Source organism: Hypomesus nipponensis, chromosome 12 (assembly GCF_054491055.1).
Source record: "Hypomesus nipponensis isolate SF chromosome 12, ASM5449105v1, whole genome shotgun sequence".
NCBI classification, from domain to species: Eukaryota; Metazoa; Chordata; class Actinopteri; order Osmeriformes; family Osmeridae; genus Hypomesus; species Hypomesus nipponensis.
Window position 1 is genome coordinate 14117638 of NC_140372.1, and position 19487 is coordinate 14137124.

A 19487-nucleotide genomic window follows, 5' to 3' on the forward strand; every position below is an offset into this window, starting at 1 on the left:
CCAATAAATAAATGAGACATTATGAAACTATACAATTCAATTTAATTATGCAAAGCCCGATGGTTTCAAGTGTCAGTTGTAAATTCACTGAAGGTGGGTAGAACCCTCCATTCAAGCTAGTCAGTATTGGCTGCACCACGATTCCTGAAAACAAATATTACAAAAGGGCTCTCTAGAAAACATTGTCTTTAGGAAATAATTGCATCATATCTAAAAATTCACTACTATCATTCATTTTGCATTATTTGTGATCATTTCTTTTTTTCTTGAATATATATGTAATTAATAAATATATTTAACCAAAAGTCGGTTTCTTTTCCCATACGTACAGACGTTCACTCTCCTCCTTAATACAAACTTTTCCTACACTCCTTCCTTCCCTCCCTGCTTACTCTCTACCTCCCCTTTTTCTCCACTTGCACTGGTTTTGTTCGAATCTTCTCAGAATGTCATCCGTCCTTCCCTCTTTAAAGTCACTTAGATTTAACATGACAGGATAGTAGAAAAATATGTCCTCTACATAAATGGCACCAATCCTGCCATGTTAGATCAGTGATTTCACCAAGAGAAAATAAGGAGATGTTATAAGAGCTTGGACATCATCCAGCATCCTCTAATTTACTGTGAGAGTGGCACAGCTTTTTGCCTTCCCTGTGGTAAACTTCACTGGCCCGCTCATGTCTATGCTGGTTTCCTTCAGAGTGAGTTTATGGATGGTTCCTAGGTCGTCCAGACGGACGGAGGGGCCTGGCTGGAGCGTGACACCGTTCAGGGTCCAAACAGGGGCCCTGCTGATAGCCACGGAGACCTCACACTGGAAACAGGCCGAGGCCGGGGCTGTCACAATCACATCCTCCAGGTCCCGCACCATCACCAGGGCCTGGGCTGGGAGGGGAGAGGACAGGAGGGGAGAGGAGGGGAGAGGAAAGGACGGAGGAAGGGATGAGGCGGAGGGATGGTGAGGTGGTATAAACAAACAAAGGTATAGAACAACCCCCAAAAAATCGACAAAACACAAATGACCACCTTTCCCTACCTTCCACCATCAGCTTGGCTTTACTCGTGTGCTCTCCCACCCTGATGCTATATGTGCCCTCGTCCTCTACCGCCACCTGTTGGATGACCAGCTTGTGATAGCAGTCTTCTGACACCAGTTCCAGCCTATCCGAGCCACCCAGCTCCTCACTGCCCTTGTACCATGTGACCTCACAGTGCGGTGTGGAGACGGTACATTCCAGAATGACCCGGTGCTTCTCCAGAGCCGTGCGGTCACGGAGGGGCTTTACGATCGAAACAGGGAGCTCTGAAAGAGACAAACCCATCAGATTTGTATAAAGAAAAAAAAAAATATGGAAGAAAGGTTGAGGTTGGTATTAGGTTAACATAAGGTTGAACTCGGATGAGACTGTAAGGATTTACATCCAATTTAAAACAAGGTTGCCATCAGGTTGCCAAAAAGTGAAGAGGCCTGCCAGGTTGCCAAAAGTGCAAAGATGACACAAGACCTACTCACCCTCAACCTCCAGGTAGGCAATGGATTCAATCTGTTTGGCCACAAAGCGGATCTCCCCAGAATCCTCTGCTTTGACGTTACACATCAGCAGGAAGTGCTTGGTGCCTATGCAGAGGGACACAGTTGTGTCTTATTCTGAGTTGAGAACAGAAAACAGTTTCCTGAATGCATGAACTAGAGTGTAAATGACAGAACGACTGGTGGTAAACTGACTGATTCACTTAGGGGCTGACTGAGCCAATAAACAAACAATGAATCAATCAAATCAATCAATCGCACCAACAGATGAGTATGTGCAGTGTGGTGCTGACCCTCTGTTCGCGTCTTGATGGAGCTGGAGGGTCGAATCTTGTGCCCGCCCTTGTACCATTCGCCTGGGACGTCTTCCACGGAGACCTCACACATGAAGACAGCGTTCTGGTCTTCCTGGACGTACAGATCTTCCAGATCCTGCAGGATCTCCAGCTGGCGCTCTGCGAAGGACGAGAGGTCAAAGGTCAAAAAGGGCCGGGGAGGATGAGCCTTTTTGGGGTGTGTCAAGAAAGTCAAGTCCATTTGGTTTGGAAGGGCTCGCGACCTGAAGGTGAATCCCATGTGAATCCATCTTGAGTCATTAGACGGATGGTCATCCACATGAAACCACAGACAAGACATGAAGTGCGTGAAGTGGGACGTGGGGAATGCAAAGGTCATACCGTTCACCTCCAGGTTACAGGAAGTAGTCATGTCTCCTATGTCACACGTGTAGGTCCCTGCGTCGGCGCGGCAACACTGAAGAATCTGGCAGAAGCGCTTCCTGCCCATGGAGTAGATGCGATGGCTCTTCCCTGGCTTCAGCTCTGCCCCGTTCTGGAGGATGAACGGATGGCAGGACGAATGGATGGATGGACAGGAAGAGGCAGACAGACATGAAAAGCACTGTAGTGAGGTCAGCAAGACCACACAGAGCCAACATCTTGCCACACCTGAAGATTGATTCAATCACATCAGACAAACCTAATCAGCCCTTGTGACACCCTCAGTATTCTGATTACCCACCAAACGCCTATGCAAAGGAACCATAGAATTGGGGGGGGGGACCTCCCCAATCTCAGCCCTCCTGCTAGTTTGCAAGCTTCAAAGGGCCTGCTTGAGACAACACGTCTCCAGCAACTATTTGCTATCCGTTTTGGCGGCAGTTGAACAAAGAACATACCTCAATCATAACTTTTGAGGAAAGTTCTTCAGACTTCACCTTTACCACGAGAGTACAAGGTGAAGAATTATGAGAGGGATATTTGTGTCATGTTTGTTACTTTGTTTTAATGTTGTGTTCACTGAAATCTTGATTCTAGTAACTACTCCTTCTTACTGAAAGATAATCATGTCATTCTTGGTAGGTACACAAAGCTCTCATAATAAAACAAACATCCCAACAACAAACAGCCAGCGACCAGATCACACCTTTAGTGGGTGTGAAGGAAGGAGGGGGGAGTTGAGAACCCAGCTTCCCCCAATCAATGTCTGACCCCAGACAGGTCCTCCCTCGAACTCTGAACTGTATAAAACTGTAAGATATATAAGCTATTATCATTACTGAGATCCTGCTGACTCAACCTCATTGATCAACCCCTGATCAGACGTAACTATGGCTAACGCTCTTTCTTCCCCAACTTGGCATTGGTGTGATTTCTGTCTTTCTTCAAGTTAGACCATCTCATTCTGTTCATTGAAACCAATATCTCATATCAAACTCATAATCTAAGTTGTTCATAAGATCTGTTTACCTTACTTGAATAAATTCATTGTAAAGATATTTTGACGTGCGTGTTCACTGGTGTTACGATTGGCTCTACACTCAGAACAAATTCATTCCTAAAGAGGAGACTGATTATTACATGTTAGATATAGGATTCCCTAATGTCCTAAACCAATATTAGGGTGGTGCCCCGAACTTGATGATAAATTAAGTATTTCTATTTTAACACGAGGAAACCCCGCTACAGCACTCCCTTGATTCGTTGCATCTTGGACACAGAGATTATCGGGGAACTAATCACAGTCCACTGATAAAGCACAGGTCCATTCTTGGCTCATCATGGCCAACATGGCTAACAAGTCTCTGCCTGTATGTATCATGTCGTGTGACGGAACGAGTGGCCCCGTTACCTTGAACCACTTGGCGTCTACGTTCTGTCTGGAGAACTCACACTCCAGAGTGGCGGGAGCCCCCTCCTCCAGACAGACGTCTGACAGCTTCCTCAGAAGCATCACCGGGGTCTCTGAGACATGGCAAAGGCACACACACAAACACACGATTGAACAATCTCAGTGAAGTCATTCACTGAGAACGTCAGCCTGTTGAACACACGCTCACCGGTCAGCAGATACGTGGAACACAAAGTCTCACGCCTGTGCACATGCATACCCATGTTCACACCCACATACAGATACACACACACACACACACACACACACACCCATAGACGTACCTTGAACATTGAGTCTGGCGGAGGTTCGCAGGCCCTCTGCTGAGAACACGATGGTGCCTGTGTCCTCCAGCGTCAGACCTGATAGGGTGAGCCCATGGACACGCCCGTTGGTGCTCACACGCCATTGGTTGTGGGGTTTGACCCGAATGCCGTCTTTTTGCCATACCCCCTCCACGTCAGTGTGGGAGAGCTCCACCTCAAAGGAGGCCGTCTCGCGCTCAAACGTGTCTGTGTCACTCAGAGCCTTCCGGATACTGATCTTACGAGCTGCAGGAGAGGAGGGAGAGAGGAGGGCCTGGTGAAAAGATGTGTGACGCGTGTGGGCAAAGGGTTGCTGTCAGTTGATGTGTGTGTTTCCTGTGTGTATGTGTGTGTGGGGGTGTGTATTGGTCACATCGAGTTCCACTCCGGCGGTCCGCTTACGCTCCACGTTGAGTTTGACCTGCGTGCGGTCGTGCAGCGTCTCACAGCGGTAGGTGCCGCGGTCGGAGAGGGTGAGGTTGCGTACAGTCAGGCTTCGTCTGCATCCGCTCTGGCCCAGCGTGTGGCGGGGCCCTGCCTGGATGACCACGCCCTGCCTCATCCACTGGACCTCCCCGCTCTCCAGACTGACCTCCGTCTCCATGGTGGCTTCTCCGTACTCCTCCGCCATTATGGCCTCCATCTTCCTGGTGAACACCACCTGGGCCTCTAGAGGGGCAGATTAAGGGAACGAGAAGGGGAAAGAGGACGTGGAGGGGTGAGGAGGAGGGAAGTGAGATCTCTCCCACACAACCTCTTACTCCTCTCTCATCGACCCCCCCCCCCCACCCTCCTCTCCCTCTCGTGCCCCCCACCCCCAGCCCCACCCCCGCCTTCTCTTACCCTGGACTTTAAGGGAGGCCTTGGACACCACTTGCTCAGCCTCTGCAGTTATCTTGGAGCAGTCCAGCATCTGGCACTTTTTTATCAGCAGCGTGTGGCACAGGCCATTACTGGAGGCCTGGAAACGTTCTCCCAGGATGATGGGCTCGTTGTCCATGTGCCAGACCAAGGCCACATCCTCAGGGGAGACCACGCACTTGAAGACGGCATCCTCACCTTCCAGCACAGTGGTGTTGTGGAGCTCTGTGACAAACTCGACCACACGAGGCACTGGGGGGGCAGAGGAGTTTGTGTTGCGCAATAAATCTTGTCCCTTACAAAAACAGTAATCCTTCATGATATATCTTAATCTTTAACCTTGCAGCAACTCCAATCCTATCCTTTAACTCGAATCCCACCCGAAAGAACCCTTGTAATAACCTTTAACCCTTGCAATACCACAACACAGGAGCGCTTACTCTCCACTCGGAGCGTGCAGGCGGTGCGGTCATCTTTAGACTCGCAGGCATACTCCCCGGTGTCCTCTCTGGTCAGCCGGTGGATGGTCAGGCTGCGCTCGACGCCGTTGGCCCGGATGGTGAACCTGCGGCTGGGCACCACCTCCACACCGTCCTTCAGCCACTGGACGTCGGCCTTGGGCTTGGTGACCTCGCAGCGCAGGGTGATCATGCTGTCTGCATGAGCCAGAGTGTCCTGGAGAGGCTGGGCAAAGCGAACCCTCATCTCTTGGTGGGCAGAGGGACAGAGAGGAGCAGGCAGGTCATGGGCAGGCCCAAATGTAATGCACAGATTTTTTTCACATTTTCTGCGGTTCTTCGGACTGAAAATCTGCGGAAATCTGCGGAATTCCACTAGCCTTCCTGTTCTTATGTCGGAGCGACCGAAGATGTTATATGGTCGATTGAATGCTGACAGACTTTACAAAAAAGTATTGATCCATCCTCATAAAGATCGCCTGTAAACTCCCTGGCCCTGTCTCTTGTTGTAATTTTGGTCGATAAGTGCTTCCTTTTCTATTCAAAAAATGTTTGGCTTACGTTTTAATAATAGAGACGTAATATGAGTTTATTTACATTTTGCCTCAGACAAATGCGTTCTACTTGAAAAAACGCGGGTTTTCGTCTGATTTCTGCGCCCGCGTATTCCGTTTGGGCCTGGTAATGGGTTAAGTTCTTGTTATGTGTTCTGTTCTCAGATACTGTATCAGGATAATATGTCTGGATAATGCATCAGATAACGTGTCAGGATAGTCTAAGATTAAGAACATGTGTCCGGACAACCAGTAAGGATAATGCTGACCTTTGACAAGTAGGGTGAAGTGCATCTCGTCTGTGTCGGCATCGCAGGTGTAGTCGCCAGCGTCAGATCGCCTGAGGGGCTCGATGATCAGGAAGCGTTGGTGGTTGTCCACGCCAGTCTTGAACCGGTCCCCCACCACGGGCGACCATTCGTGGAGCCAACGCACCACTGCTCTCTCCTTGGAGACCACGCCCATCAGAGTTATGCTCTCCGCCTCGTAACCGGTGACTATGTTGACTTCCTCTTTGTTCAGAAAGGTGACAGGGGGTTCTGGGGTGTGGGGGCAAGGGAAGGGAGGAGAGAAAGTGGGAAGGACAATGTCATTGCATCGAAACCCCCGTTGAGATTGTTAACACATTGTCTCACATCCAGTTTCCTCCACCGCTCGTTGAAACTGGACCCAGACATCAGCAACACCGCCACATTCCTTACCCAGGACCTTAACGATGATCACCATCTTATCATCGACGGCGTCACACGTGTACTTCCCAGAGTCCCCTGGCTGTATGTCGGACAGGATCAGTTTCCTCAGGGTGCTGTAGCTCTCGATGTAGGTCCGCTGGTCGCTGACAAGCAGGCGCTCGTTGCAGAACCACTGGACGGGAGCGTTGGCGCGGGACACCTCGCACGCCAGGATGAGGTCGTCCCCAGCGACCATCTCCTGGTAATCCTGATCCCCCGAGTTCCCAATGATCTCCACAGGAGGCTCTGGAGCAGGAAGGCCAGGAGGAGGAGCAGCATAGGAGGAGGAGCAAGAAGAGGAGAAGGAGAATGCAAGAGAGGAGAAAAAAGAGCAGTAGTGGAAAAGGAGAAGGAGAAGACAAAAAAGGGGGGAGCAGGAGAAGGGCCAAAGAGACACGATAAACATGAACCAGTGTCCAGTGTGTTTGACAGTTTTATTGTGATTGGTTGATGTCTTCTTCCTTGCCTTCAACGGTGACCTGGAAGCTGATACTGTCGTCTCCAGCATCCAAGAGGTACTCCCCAGAGTCACTGAGCTCTGCGTTGAGGATGACCAGCGATCGGAAAGCACCTTCCTCCTCCTCACAGAAACGCTCGTCACCTTCCAGCCGACGGCCATTTTTGAACCAGCTGGCGTTAGCATTGGAACGGGAGAGCTCGCATTCCAGCACAATGTCGTCAGAGACCCGCGACCTCTGCTCTGTCTTCACCTCAGACTTCCTCAAAATGTTGACAGGAGCCTCTGGTGGAAGACGTTGGAAATAAAGTGTTACTATAAATATGATAAACAGCAACAAAATCAATCACTCAGTTGATTCATTAATCTGTTTTATTAAGTGACTATCACCCATAATTGGTTTTATGACCTCGCACCTGAGACGTTGACCTGGAAATCGATGGTGTCGTCCATGGCGTCACACGTGTATTTCCCAGAATCCCCTGGTGTGGGGTGTTGGATGGTGAGCCGGCGGAGGAGTCCGTCCTCACTGATGGTGACATGGCCGCTCTCATCCACCTCTCCTCCATTCTTTCTCCACATGACCGTGGCACTGGGGCGTGACACTTCTACCTCCAGGACCAGGGGGGCGCCAGAGAAACATTCCATCACATCCGAAAGTCTCTCTGGTCTGGCCAGTTTCACTGGAGGCTCTGCAGAAGAAAGAAGAAGAATTCATGTATTTGTCCACACCTCAAAAGCCTTTCGTATATATACACATACCATAAGTTCTTATACTTTGACACTTGGCACCCAATACAGCCCACACAATAGTCCACCGGAACTGTTAGAGCTGATGGTCATTCATGTTTAACAGAAATAATTGTATCTTCTACTAATACTGGCAGTATGTGTTGTACGATTCTTAAGTCTGCTCCTAACTATCATGAGTTTTTCTGTAATCGTCTTTATTAAATTCAATTAAATAGACTGAATGGTGTGTAACCTGTCTATGTATAAAGATATTGTATACTGTATACCTTTTACTAAAAGTATAAGAACAGGAAATAATTTATATATAAAATATTTACAATATAGAGTGCTATAAGTACCTGTGATAGTCACCAGGAAGGTGACAGAATCATCCTCTGTATCACACACATACTCTCCTGTGTGGTCCACACTGGTTCTGGGAATTACCAGCTTCCTGTGAGCTCCCTGCACCTCCAGGACCAGCAGAGGGCCCTCCTCCACCTCCAGTCCGTCCCGGTACCACCGTACCTGGGCATCGGCCTGAGAGATCTCACAGCTCAGCTCCAGCCTCTCCGGAGCCCGATGTGTCCACTCCAGCTCTGACTCACTGGGGTAGACAATCCGAACTAAAGGTTCTTTGAAGAGAGGAATCGTCATTAGAATTTGTTTTAACAAAAAATAATTGGAAAACAGCTTCCAGAACCAAGCATCCTTAACCCATTCATAATTGAATCTGTCCCTTCATCCGCTATTTCCCATCCGTCAATCCATCCCTCCACACATCCATTCATCTGTCCACCCCCCTCACCTCCTTCAATTCATCCCTCCATCCCTCCATCCATTCATCCATTCATCCCTCCTCCGTCCTCCCTCCCATCCCTTCGTTCCTACCTGAGACGGTGAGTTGGAAGAACACAGAATCGCCATCCGTGTCACAGACGTACTCTCCGGAATCTTCGGCCACCGCGCTGGCTAGGCTCAACCTCCGGTACGGCCCCTCGGCCGTCAGCCTCACCTTGTCGTCCTCCACCACCATCAGGCCGTCCTTGAACCAGCGCACCTGGCCGTTGGAGCGTGACAGCTCACACTGCAGGACGATCTCCTCAGAGAGGTGGCACTCCATCACCACATCCTCCTTGGGCTCCACGATCATCACCGGTGGTTCTGACAGAGTAGAGAAACAGCTATTAATCTCACAGCATGCCACTGTGGATGATTAATGTCGTGGGAGCCTAAAACAAGGAGAGAATATCACAAAATGGCACATCAAACGCATAAAGATGAGAACAATGTATGGCATAAAGACCTCCCAATGACATGGTAAAAAAAAAAAATTATGGGGCGAAGGAATGACGATAGGAGTTGATGGTTAAAAGCACTCGGAGGCCATTGTTTTTTAAGCAGCGTCAATATTAAAAGAGAAGAGTGGGTTTTTCGAGAAGAGTGTCCGGTTTTGCGAAGGAGTCCCCCCCCCCCCCCCACCCCACACTACCTTTAACGTGGACAGTAAAGGTCACGCTGCTGTTGCCAGCCTGGCAGGTGTAGCTGCCTGCATCTGAGGCCTCGGCAGAGCGGAGGATCAGCCTCCTCATGGTGCCCTCAGCCTGCAGGGTGACATTTTCACCAGGCTGCACCTCCCTGCCATCCTTGTACCTGGGTGGGGTCAGCGAAGCACAGCAGACGGATGAAACCGCAGTCAAGTCAGCTTGACGTGCAAGTGGATTTTAGTCATCCATAGTCGTGATGAAACCACTTGACTAGCCCCAGGAGTCCAAACACTAGTGTCAATCACATGCAGTCCTGTCACAACTGTATTTTTAGTTTGTCTGACTGCAAGAAGGAAAGACTTTAAGGTGATTCGTTGATATGGTAAATCGACACGCATCCCACTAAATGCTTGAAAACAGGTCAAAACCCCTAGAAGCGCTTCATTGAGTCTTTATCACACCAGAGGGCAGTGGCATCCTCTCTGGAGACCTCACAGTGAAGCACCACAGGGTCCAGCTCCATGGCACTCTTATGGAGGTCATCCTCTGCAATGGCACTGAACGTGACTGGGGGCCCTGTGAAGGAGGGGGTGGGTTTCAGGAGAAGGGAGAATGGAAGAGGGAGTAAGGTGAGTGAGAGGAGGGAGGAGATGAAGAGAGGGGGTAGAGAGAGAAGAGGGATGGAAGAGAAGGTCAGGCACAGTCATAGCTAGACACTGGTTGGTTGAATAGTCTACGATGGGTTATGCTGTTGTTAGGAGTGCTGTATTAGGAGAGACCAGGAGAGATGACAAGTCATGGAATTATGTCAAACAAGAAGAAATAAGAATGAGCATGAAACAGATGTAATGAAATGCTACATGCTTTTAGAGACACAGTATGATAACGAAATCAGTACAGTAGAATCGGATTTAAAGCAGTACAGTATATTCAGCAACCATAAGAAGAAGGTAAGTGAAGACCAACAAAAAGGAGACAGAAAGAGAAAATAAGGGTTATGTTATTCATTTAGAGAAGCATTCAGAGTAAAATGTGACATTCCCAACAACATTAAATCCAGCTTAATTAGTGAACCATGAAACGATTAGCCACTGTTATCATCATTCTCCCTCCTCCGTCAAGCAATCACCTTGGACCTCCACCTGAAAGGCAGTAACATCATCAACGCTCTGACATGTGTACGCGCCAGCATGAGAGAAGTCAGCTGATTGGATGATCAGTGTCCTCCTGAGGCCTTCCTCCAGTAAGTCGATCCCTGGTTGGTTGAAGATCTGCTCTCCGTCCTTGTACCAGTACACCTGAGCGCTGGGATCGGATAGGTCACAGTGCAGCTCCACCGCCTCACCTGTCCTCAGGCTCCGCCTCCTCTCCTCTTCAGCGACGACACAGAACCTGGCTGGCGCCACTACGGTTGTTTTGGGTTGGTTAACGTGAGAGATGGTGTGAGATGACTTGTTAGCTGGTGATAGGTGGGGTATGTCGACTGTGAGGGCTGCATTCATACAATACGTTGGCAGCTACATGTATGCAGTTACACACCACGTTACTTACCATCCACTTTGACGTTGAATTTGACGACATCGCCCATGGTCTCACAGGTGTACACTCCAGAGTCTGTAGACTCGGCCGATTGGATGACAATCCTCCTCATGTTTCCCTCTGATTGGATGGACAAACCGTCCGTCATCTGAAGCTCCACCCCGTCCTTGTACCAGCAGACCCTGGCAGAGGGATGGGACACCTCGCAGTACAGTACCACAGGGTCTCCTGTCTCCATGCGCTTGTTGCTGTCCATCTCTGACAGGGGATTAAACTTGACCACAGCAGCTGCAAGTGAACAGACAGAGGGAAGATTGTATCCGAATTGGAGTACTTTTTTTGTTTCACTAAAGTTCAAGACAACATGTCTATGTGTGTGTGGGTGGTTGTGTATGCTCGAAAATGTGCTTGTGGCTGTGTGTATGTATGTGTGTGCATGTGCTGGTATGTATGTGTGAGTTTATTTTTCTTACCTTGGACCTTGAGGATAGCGGAGTCTCGAACTCCGTTGGCAATGAAGGTGACCTCGGCAGTGTGGTCACTGGTCCTGGCTCCGTGGATAACCAGAGAGTGCTGAGTCTGGTTCTGGCCAATGGAGAACCGCTCGCTTTTCTGCAGCTGGGTGGAGTTGAGGAACCAGGTGCCTGTCATGGAGGCAGACAGCTCCAGGGAGAAAGTAGCGTCATCCCCCTCCAGCACGTCACACTCCTGCAGAGGGGAGCGGATCTTGGGTCCTGGGACTGAAGGAGTTGACAGAATGGAATTAAATGGGGTCGGAAAGAACGGGTGTTCTCTTGTACGGCACAGACAACTATAAGGGGTCGGCTGGGTTGGGTCAGTGGTTCTCAACCCTGTCATCAGGGACCCCCTGTCCTGCATGTTTTAGATGTTTCCCTGCTCCAACACACCTCATTCAAATAAAAGGGTCGTTATCTAGCTCTGTAAAAGCCTGGTAACAAACATGCATTTGTATCAGGTGTGTTGGAGCAGGGAAACATCTAAAACATGCAGGACAAGGGGTCCCTGAGGACAGGTTTGAGAACCACTGGGTTAGGGAATCGGACTACTAATCAGAAGGTTGCCGGTTCGGTTCCCGGCTTCGCAAAATGACGTCGCGTCCTGGGGCAAGGCACTTCATCCTACTTGCCTCGGGGGAATGTCCCTGTTTTTACTGTAAGTCGCTCTGGATAAGAGCGTCTGCTGAATGAATAAATGTAAATGTATAATTGATCCCTCGCTTCTTCTTTTCTTTCACTCCACCTCCTTCCTGTTCATCTTTCCCTCTTCCCCTGCCCCATCTTCCACTCCTTATCCATCCTCTTCCCTCCCTTTCAATCCATTCCAATGTGATTGTAGGAAAACGAACAAACAAACACTCACCCAGATGGACGAACTTGGGGAACTCTACATGTCCGCTGCGGCCGTACTTGTTGACGCAGCAGACACGGAAGCGGAAGTCGCCCTCGTAGGGCACGCTGTCTCCCATGATCTCCACCGAGGTGTCCACGTCCGTGGTCACGCACTTCTGCCACTCCTGGGAACCCACCTCCTGTCTCTCCACCACGTAGATGGAGCGTGTGGTGGCCTGGGAGGAGGTGGAGGCGGGGGCCCAGGACAGGAGAGCACAGTTGGGACGGTCCACGTCCATCTGGGCCCCCACAGGACAGGTGGGGGGGCTGTGTTTGGCAGCTTGCGAGGTAGGAGAGGAGGAGCGGAAGATCAGGGACTTGGCACTTGTTTCGTTTTTCACAATGTAATGCTTCATGTTTTGGCTGCTTGCAATGTTTGGGACTACCTCGTTGTTATGATCAGTGACCTATGCTCTTTTGTAAAGCTCTCTCTTGGAGGTTGCTTTGGATAAAAGCGCCTGCTAAAATGCTTAAATGTAAATAAGGGAAAGTGGCAGGAGGAAGGAATTGAGGAAAGAAAGAAAGGTTTTTGGATGATAGACCAGGAGGCGAGATTGGAATGAATTGAAAGGGAGGGAAGAGGACAGAGAAGGAGTGGAAGATGGGGAAGGGAAAGAGGGAAAGGTGAACAGAAAGGAGATGAAGTGAAAGAAAAGAAGAAGAGAGGGATAAAGTATACTTTACATTTAGTCATTTCGCAGACGCTTGACACATTTACAGTTCTGTAAAGATTATGTCGATATAGTGATCATTATCGGCCATCTCAACGACAAAAGGCAGCACACAAGATCTCAATTACAAAGTCCACCAGACCAGCCAGTATTGCTAGTCCAGAGAGCAGACACTATTGCAGTTGAGTTCCCACCTTTGACCTTCAGCCTGCACAAGGTCTTAGACCTTCCCACCACAAAGGTCACCACCCCTGTGTCCTGATAGGCCACGTTGACAAAGACCAGGATATGGGTTTTGCCAAAAGACTTGAGGATGATCTGGTGGGACTCTCGCAGCTGCAGCCCATCTTTGTACCAGTAGACCTCCATTTCCTCTTCCTGTACTTCCACACAGAAGACAGCGTTCTCCCCCTCCAGGACCTCCAGCTTACGGGGAAGCTTACGCACAATCGTGCCTGGAGGAGGAGAAGACGGAGAGATCAGGAAAGGGAGAAAAATAAGGTTGAGTAGAAATGAGAGGGATTATGTACCAGAAAAAAACGGTACGAATGTCGATCAAAAATGAATATCTGTGAAGCGCCAAAGGTTTTTTGAGAGAATTTGTATTTATTTGAATGCAATAGTGTAGTCCCTTTGCTCAAGCTGTGGTTGTATTTCTACCATCATCTCCACGTGACAGCATGTAGTGTGCAGTCACACATATCTGTGGGGTCACAAATTACGTTGTGACACCTGATGTGTGATGCCAAAACTACAAAGCAGATTTGTATCATTTTTTGATTTACAGAGTGAGTTTACGTGTCAATGATCTTTGGAATATGTGGTGATACTGCTGAAATATTTGGGGATTTTGAATGGATGTGCTCAGCTGCTGCTTGTTGACATGCAAGCAAATAAAACAAGATCCCTGCCATGTCTATGTTTAGCCATTGGAAGGAGATTCATGACAATAACATCCAGAGCACCCACCTTTGACAGTCAGCTCTGCGATACTCTTGCCCCCATCGGGCATCTCACAAAGGTAGACCCCGTCGTCGTCCGCTCCCACGTCGCTGATCGTGAGCCAGCGTTTGGTTCCTCTCTGCTCCATTCCATACTTGCTGCTGGGCTGCAGGCGTTGATCCTCCAGGTACCAGGCCGCAGGGATGGACTCTTCCGGAACTTCGCACTCCAGAACCGCCACGTCTCTCTCGACCACCTCGACATCTTTCAGCGGGCGTTTGAACCGCACCGGAGGGCCTAGGTCACAAAGGAAGTGATGGGAGAAAGTTGTGACGACATGAGCTTTACAAACAAATCAAGAGAGTATGCTGCATGGTCTCATCCATCAAGACAGTACCATGGTGTTCAGGAAGGTGTCGTTGTTTTGTAACTCAAGGTAGTACCAGTGGTTAAGGGGTTACTTAACTTATGGCATGAACCGAAACTTTGGCGCACAGAGGCCACATACCTTTGTGTTGGCTCAAGTGCTAAATATAGAAACTCATGCAAGCATGGGAGAAGGAGTTTGGCCGGGGGATTCGCGTGGGGAGTCTGGAAAGGCTGGGGAAGGCCGGGGGAGGTGGGGAGGCAGGGGAAGGCTGAGTAAAGGGGGGGGGTGGGGGAGGGAGGGGGCATTGGGGATTCAAGAGGAATAGGAGAACGTTTATCACTACAGGACGATGGAGGTTGTAAACAAGTGACGTCGTAGTTCATCCGTCACCCCATTAACAGATGATAAGAAGAGACATGTGACACCATTGGACCTTTCACTCCTGCTTACTCCCAGGGTGCATGTCATAGTGATGCATCACTGTCATCACTGTATGGATCACCATAGCGACTGTTCTGTTGTGGAGAGTCCCCGTTTGATGTACACATACAAACTTACACTACAGAGGACATGTCATAGACAGGGACAGCTGAATAACTGCAGGATTATGTGTGCATTGTGGTAGGATCAGCACAAAATGATTACCCATTAAGTAGGATAACACAGCTTACTTACAAAATGTATAAAGCGCAATTAACCAGGATATTACGTGACAGCTGATCACACAATGCTGCTACTCATGAAAGAAGAGAGAGAGAGGTGGAGGGAGCGAGTAAAAGGAACTGCAGTAAAAAGAGATGTGAAGAGAGATGTGAGGGGTGTAGGGGAAAGAAAGATAGATGGAGCACTGGTGAGACAGATGAGGGATGAGAGATGGGAGAATGGAGAAAGAGAGACGGCTGAAATCAACCAGTTCCATACTGTCGTGCTAAGTACTGGCCTACCTTTAACAGTGAGGTGAACAGCGCTCAGTGTGTTTCCCAGGGCATTGGAGGCAGCACACACATACAGTCCTGTGTCCTGCTGCTTGCAGTACAGAACCTTCAGCGTGTAGTAGCCCTCTCTGTCCTCAAAGATGAGATGCCTCCTCCCAGCCTCTAGGGGCAGCCCATCCTTTTTCCACACAATCTCAGGCTTGGGCTTCCCTGTCACCAAGCACCGGAACTTGGCGTGCTTCCCTTCGGATACCGCAAACTTTTTCACCTTGGACGAGTTCAGGTGGGGCTGTTCCTCAGGGTAGCAGCGTGACGATCCGTGCCGCCCGCTTCGCTGCCTCCCTCCTCCGCTGGCGCGTGGTGACGGATGTCCATTGGAGTAGACGTTCGACGGCGAAGGCGTCGCCCCACCTTCCTCTCGTTCCGGGATGGGCTGGACGAGCAGGACGGCTCCCGCCAGTGCCTCCCCGTGGCGGTTCGCGGCCCTGCAGGTGTAAACGCCGCCGTCGGGCATGCGAGTGCGGTAGATCTTCAGCTGGCACCAGCCGCCCTCCTGGCATCCGGTTGCGCTGAAGTGGGAGCTCTCGAATATGTCGCCGAGCTTCTTGCCATCCTTCTCCCAGAAGACCTCGGGGGACGGCGTGCCCCAGAGCTTGCAGGAGAAGGCGGCGTCCTCGCCGCGGTCCACGCGTAGAGACAGGGGCTTTATCAGGAAGCGAGGTTTGTCCTCGGACGGTTCAACCGTCTCTTCGCGTAGTTCCCTCGCCTCACCGTCTCTGTCTCGCCTCTCCACCTCCCCATTCTGTCGCCCCTCGAAGGTGCCATTCGGCTGCAACGCCAGCCCGTTCTGTTGCCCCCCATGTTCCCCGTTCTCTACTCTAGCCTGCTGCTGTAGCCCATCGACCTCCATGCTGACCTCCCCTTCCACCTTCAGGGTAGCGGCAGCGTATGTCTCCCCCACGCAGTTCCTCGCCTTGCAGATGTACTGGCCCGCATCCTGGAGGGTCACGCCACAGATGGTGAGGATGTAGGCCTTGCCCTCCTCCGAGATCCTGTAACGTCCCTCCGGAACAATGGCCACTGTTTTTCTCTCCCACACTACCTCTGGACGAGGGTCACCGCCAATCTGGCACTTCAAGGTGGCATCGGTGCCAGGCTTCACAATCACAGGACGTGGGTAGCCCAGCACGCGAGGGGCGCCGCCAAAGATGTCCATGATGGATGGGATGGATTCGATTGGTGGAATTTGGCCGACTGTTAATGGTTGGTGGCGTTCAAAACGAGGACCAAATGACTCTCTTTACCTCATGAAGCGCTGATGAAGAAAGAAAACAGATTTAGCTATAGCATTTGTAGCATTTCGGGGGGGGGGGGGGGGGGTGTACATTTCAGTTGTATCCGTTAATCAGTTATTATGATTTGAGTATATTAGTGCAATATATGGAAATGTTACATTTTACAGTAACACAGTATAGGTCAATTCACATTATCATACCACACTGCTCAGCCTTAATGTAATGTGTACATTTAGTCATTTAGCAGACACTCTTATCCAGATTAACTAACAGTTAGTACAGGGACATTCCCCCGAGGCAAGTAGGGTGAAGTGCCTTGCACAAGTACACAACGTCATTGGCTCAGCCAGGAATCAAACCAGTAACCTTCTGATTACGAGCCCAAATCCCTAACCGCTCAGCCACCTGACTCCCTGTGTGTATGTATGTGTATCATTCCTATGGCCTTTGAAAGCACTTGTTTTCTTGTCAGGATAAAGAAAGACACTTTTGGCCACACAGGCTCCTCACTATGTTAACCTTAACTCTCAGCTGGTGCTGTTGCTCACTGGGGCTATGTTGTTAAAATAGTCTGTCCAAAAATGGCAGAGGCTTTAAGGCCTCTGTATCAGAGCACTGGGAATCAACATATGAACACATGTACCTGTACTTTGAGTAACTAAATACTATCTGTACTAAATACAGTACATATTACTGTAAAGTATGGGTGCATACATTGCTTTCCCTAGTATATTGGAACTGTGGAAGCACTCCCTAGAGTGCAAAGTCTGAGTTAAATCAAACTTTTGAATACTCTCAAATAGATCTGGAGCAGGTCCAGCCTATATAAAATGTGCCGACTAATACAGAAAACATCACATAGCCCCACATTTAGACACAGTGCATTTAGAAAACATATTTTGAAAACTAGCGTGTTCATTTTGTCTGAGTGCATATGTCCATAGTTAGGCCTGTCAGAAACCAAGTGAGCTCTTGAAATTCCTTTTGCATTGCTTATGTGTCTGTCTGTGTGGTTGAGCCTTATCAAGGTTCATGTTCATTGTATGGTTGCTAAGACCTCAGCTGAAGCAGGGGTGACCCAGTAACTAGTGGCGGGGGCTTTCCCCTGTAAGAGAAGACCATTCCGATTTCATCACTCATGTGAGGTGATACTGAAGACTTGCACATACATTCTCCCTTCAGAGTAGTAATGAAATGTGTTCACTTAGAAGACGCTTTTTTCCAAAGGGACTGAGAGTACAGGGGAGCATTTGAACCTGCAACCCCTTGATCTGCAGTCAAATGCTCTACCATTGAGCTTTTTCCACCCCCAAAGCCTTCGTAGCCTTAACAGCATGGAAGCACTTGACGTGCGTCTCATGAAATGTCACAATTGCATTGGTTGGATTGTGCTGGGTTGATTCAAATAACTCTACCTCAAGCATTTGAACGCACTTGTGGTTTGACTACAATGTTCTCTCCTGTTAACATTTAAGCACAAAGGATCATAAATTCACAAGGTAATAACAAACATAGTAAACTTACCATTAATACTTATATTTAAGTATTTATCTAGCCCAATCAGCAATGGCTTATTTGCCAGTTCGCTAATCACTCCTCTTTACAGCATCCGCCCCGTGTTCAAGAGGATATTACCCCTGTGTCCGCAGTTCTGATTTGATGGCAATGAACTTTGACCCTGCCAGAGTAAGTGTTTCTGAGAGTCCTTAAAAATGGCTGATGTCTATGGGGTCTGGATTCAGCTCCGATACCTCCAATCCTGGCTTGTATGATCCGTGTCGTCTCTTTGAGTCGTGTCCCACAGTTGAACTGAGTCCAGGCTTCTTGCTCTTATTTTCTGAACTCTCAGGTCCAATTCTCCTCAATCTTGTTTTAAACCTGGAGGCTCTGAAGTCTCAAGACGACGGCTGAGGTGAAAAATGGGGAATCCGCAATCAAATACTGTGATCTCCTTGTCTTCTCAGTGTGTGTGTGCAGGGCGGCGCGTGGGAGAAGTCTGGAGGTATGGAGACTCACTGTGAGCACGTTGACTCCTTCTCTGACTAGCTACCACCTCAAGTCATCGAGAGAGCAAGAGTGGTGAGAGAGAGAGACAGAGAGAGAGAGGGAGACAGAGAGAGAAGTCAGGACATACCACAGAGCTGGGGATAAAGGGAGGGACAGAAAAAGTATGACAAAGAGAGTGGCAGAGGAATGACTAAGAAAGAGAGAGAGCATTAAATGGTTTTGCAGCTGCTGCAGCCATGCCCTAAAAATACCCCCAGCTCTGCTGATGGATGGGGGGGGGGTGGGCAAGTGGGGAGGGGGGCAGGGAGATAGAGTCGAGCCCTCCATTCACCAGCCCCTCCATGATGGCTATAGATAGTCCGGTGAGCAGCTCTGTGACGGATCACTCAGCTTACCAGGGGATCTGGAGGCTGAAGAGCAGGAGACCACACCTGCTCAAACACAGGGTGACTCCTGGAGCCGGGAACACCAGCTGATCTCGATCATAAACATGTGTGTATATCAGACCTGGGGTGCGTTCTGTAGACTGACAAATGCTTGGGATGCACTTGACTTGTCAGTTAAAGCCATCTGTGGAGGTGGATTTGTGACAGATGTGCCACCTGCGGTCAAATCACATGTATCTTTTGTTACACCCAAATACCTGCCCCTTTACACATTGTCCTTAATATGTGTCATGAGTCGTTTCATGTTATGTGAAAGTCATAGTTTCCACCCCTCAGAGTCTACAATCTATCTACAGATGTGAGACAATTGTACTGATCAATGACTTAAAAGTTACCAAATAATGTTGCCTTATTCAAAGTGTGTGACTGGAAAGAACCATCTCATGGAACCATGCTATTGTGTGTGTGTGTGTGTGTGTGTTTCCTGATACACAGCCAGGGAGATAAGGATATCTCGTTCTCACTGCTGTATCTCTCACTCACTCACTTTATCTCCCTCTCTCTCTCTGTCTCTCTCTGTCTCTCTCTCTCTCTCTCTCTCTCTCTCTCTCTCTCTCTCTCTCTCTCTCTCTCTCTCGCTCTCTCTCT

At 49.3% G+C, this 19487-nt stretch overlaps 1 protein-coding gene across 3 annotated transcripts; it reads right to left on the reverse strand.

Annotated features, from left to right (window-relative positions):
- Window positions 1–19: 19 nt before the first annotated feature.
- On the reverse strand, window positions 20–18602 carry obsl1a (obscurin like cytoskeletal adaptor 1a). 3 transcript variants are annotated; one of them, XM_084667433.1, is made up of 26 exons: window positions 17971–18595; window positions 15161–16466; window positions 13874–14143; window positions 13099–13359; window positions 12205–12513; window positions 11298–11564; window positions 10837–11112; window positions 10415–10690; window positions 9747–9861; window positions 9291–9451; window positions 8690–8962; window positions 8158–8433; window positions 7483–7758; window positions 7076–7351; window positions 6580–6855; window positions 6148–6417; window positions 5307–5573; window positions 4849–5118; window positions 4408–4674; window positions 3985–4251; window positions 3662–3774; window positions 2209–2362; window positions 1825–1986; window positions 1514–1618; window positions 1037–1303; window positions 20–885 (listed from the first exon to the last, which is right to left on the reverse strand). In XM_084667433.1, exons 2-26 carry the CDS (start codon window positions 16365–16367, stop codon window positions 614–616), a joined length of 6933 nt encoding a protein of 2310 aa, XP_084523559.1. In that variant the 5' UTR covers window positions 16368–16466; window positions 17971–18595; the 3' UTR covers window positions 20–613. The 3 variants fall into 3 exon arrangements, with proteins under 3 accessions (XP_084523559.1, XP_084523560.1, XP_084523561.1); XM_084667434.1 differs by lacking the exon at window positions 10415–10690 and having other exon boundaries at window positions 17971–18593; XM_084667435.1 differs by lacking the exons at window positions 20–885; window positions 1037–1303 and having other exon boundaries at window positions 1533–1648; window positions 17971–18602.
- Between the last annotated feature and the right edge of the window lie 885 nt (window positions 18603–19487).

What these genes read in the sequence shown, in the direction of transcription:
- obsl1a (XM_084667433.1), bottom strand. Translation starts at nt 16,367, where the DNA reads ATGGACATCTTTGGCGGCGCCCCTCGCGTGCTGGGCTACCCACGTCCT. An exon ending in CTTTCAGGTGGAGGTCCAAG is followed by an intron (nt 9,862 to 10,414) that starts GTGATTGCTTGA and finishes CCTCCTTCACAG; the next exon opens with GGCCCCCAGTCACGTTCAGT. An exon ending in CTTCCAGGTCACCGTTGAAG is followed by an intron (nt 6,856 to 7,075) that starts GCAAGGAAGAAG and finishes TTCCTGCTCCAG; the next exon opens with AGCCTCCTGTGGAGATCATT.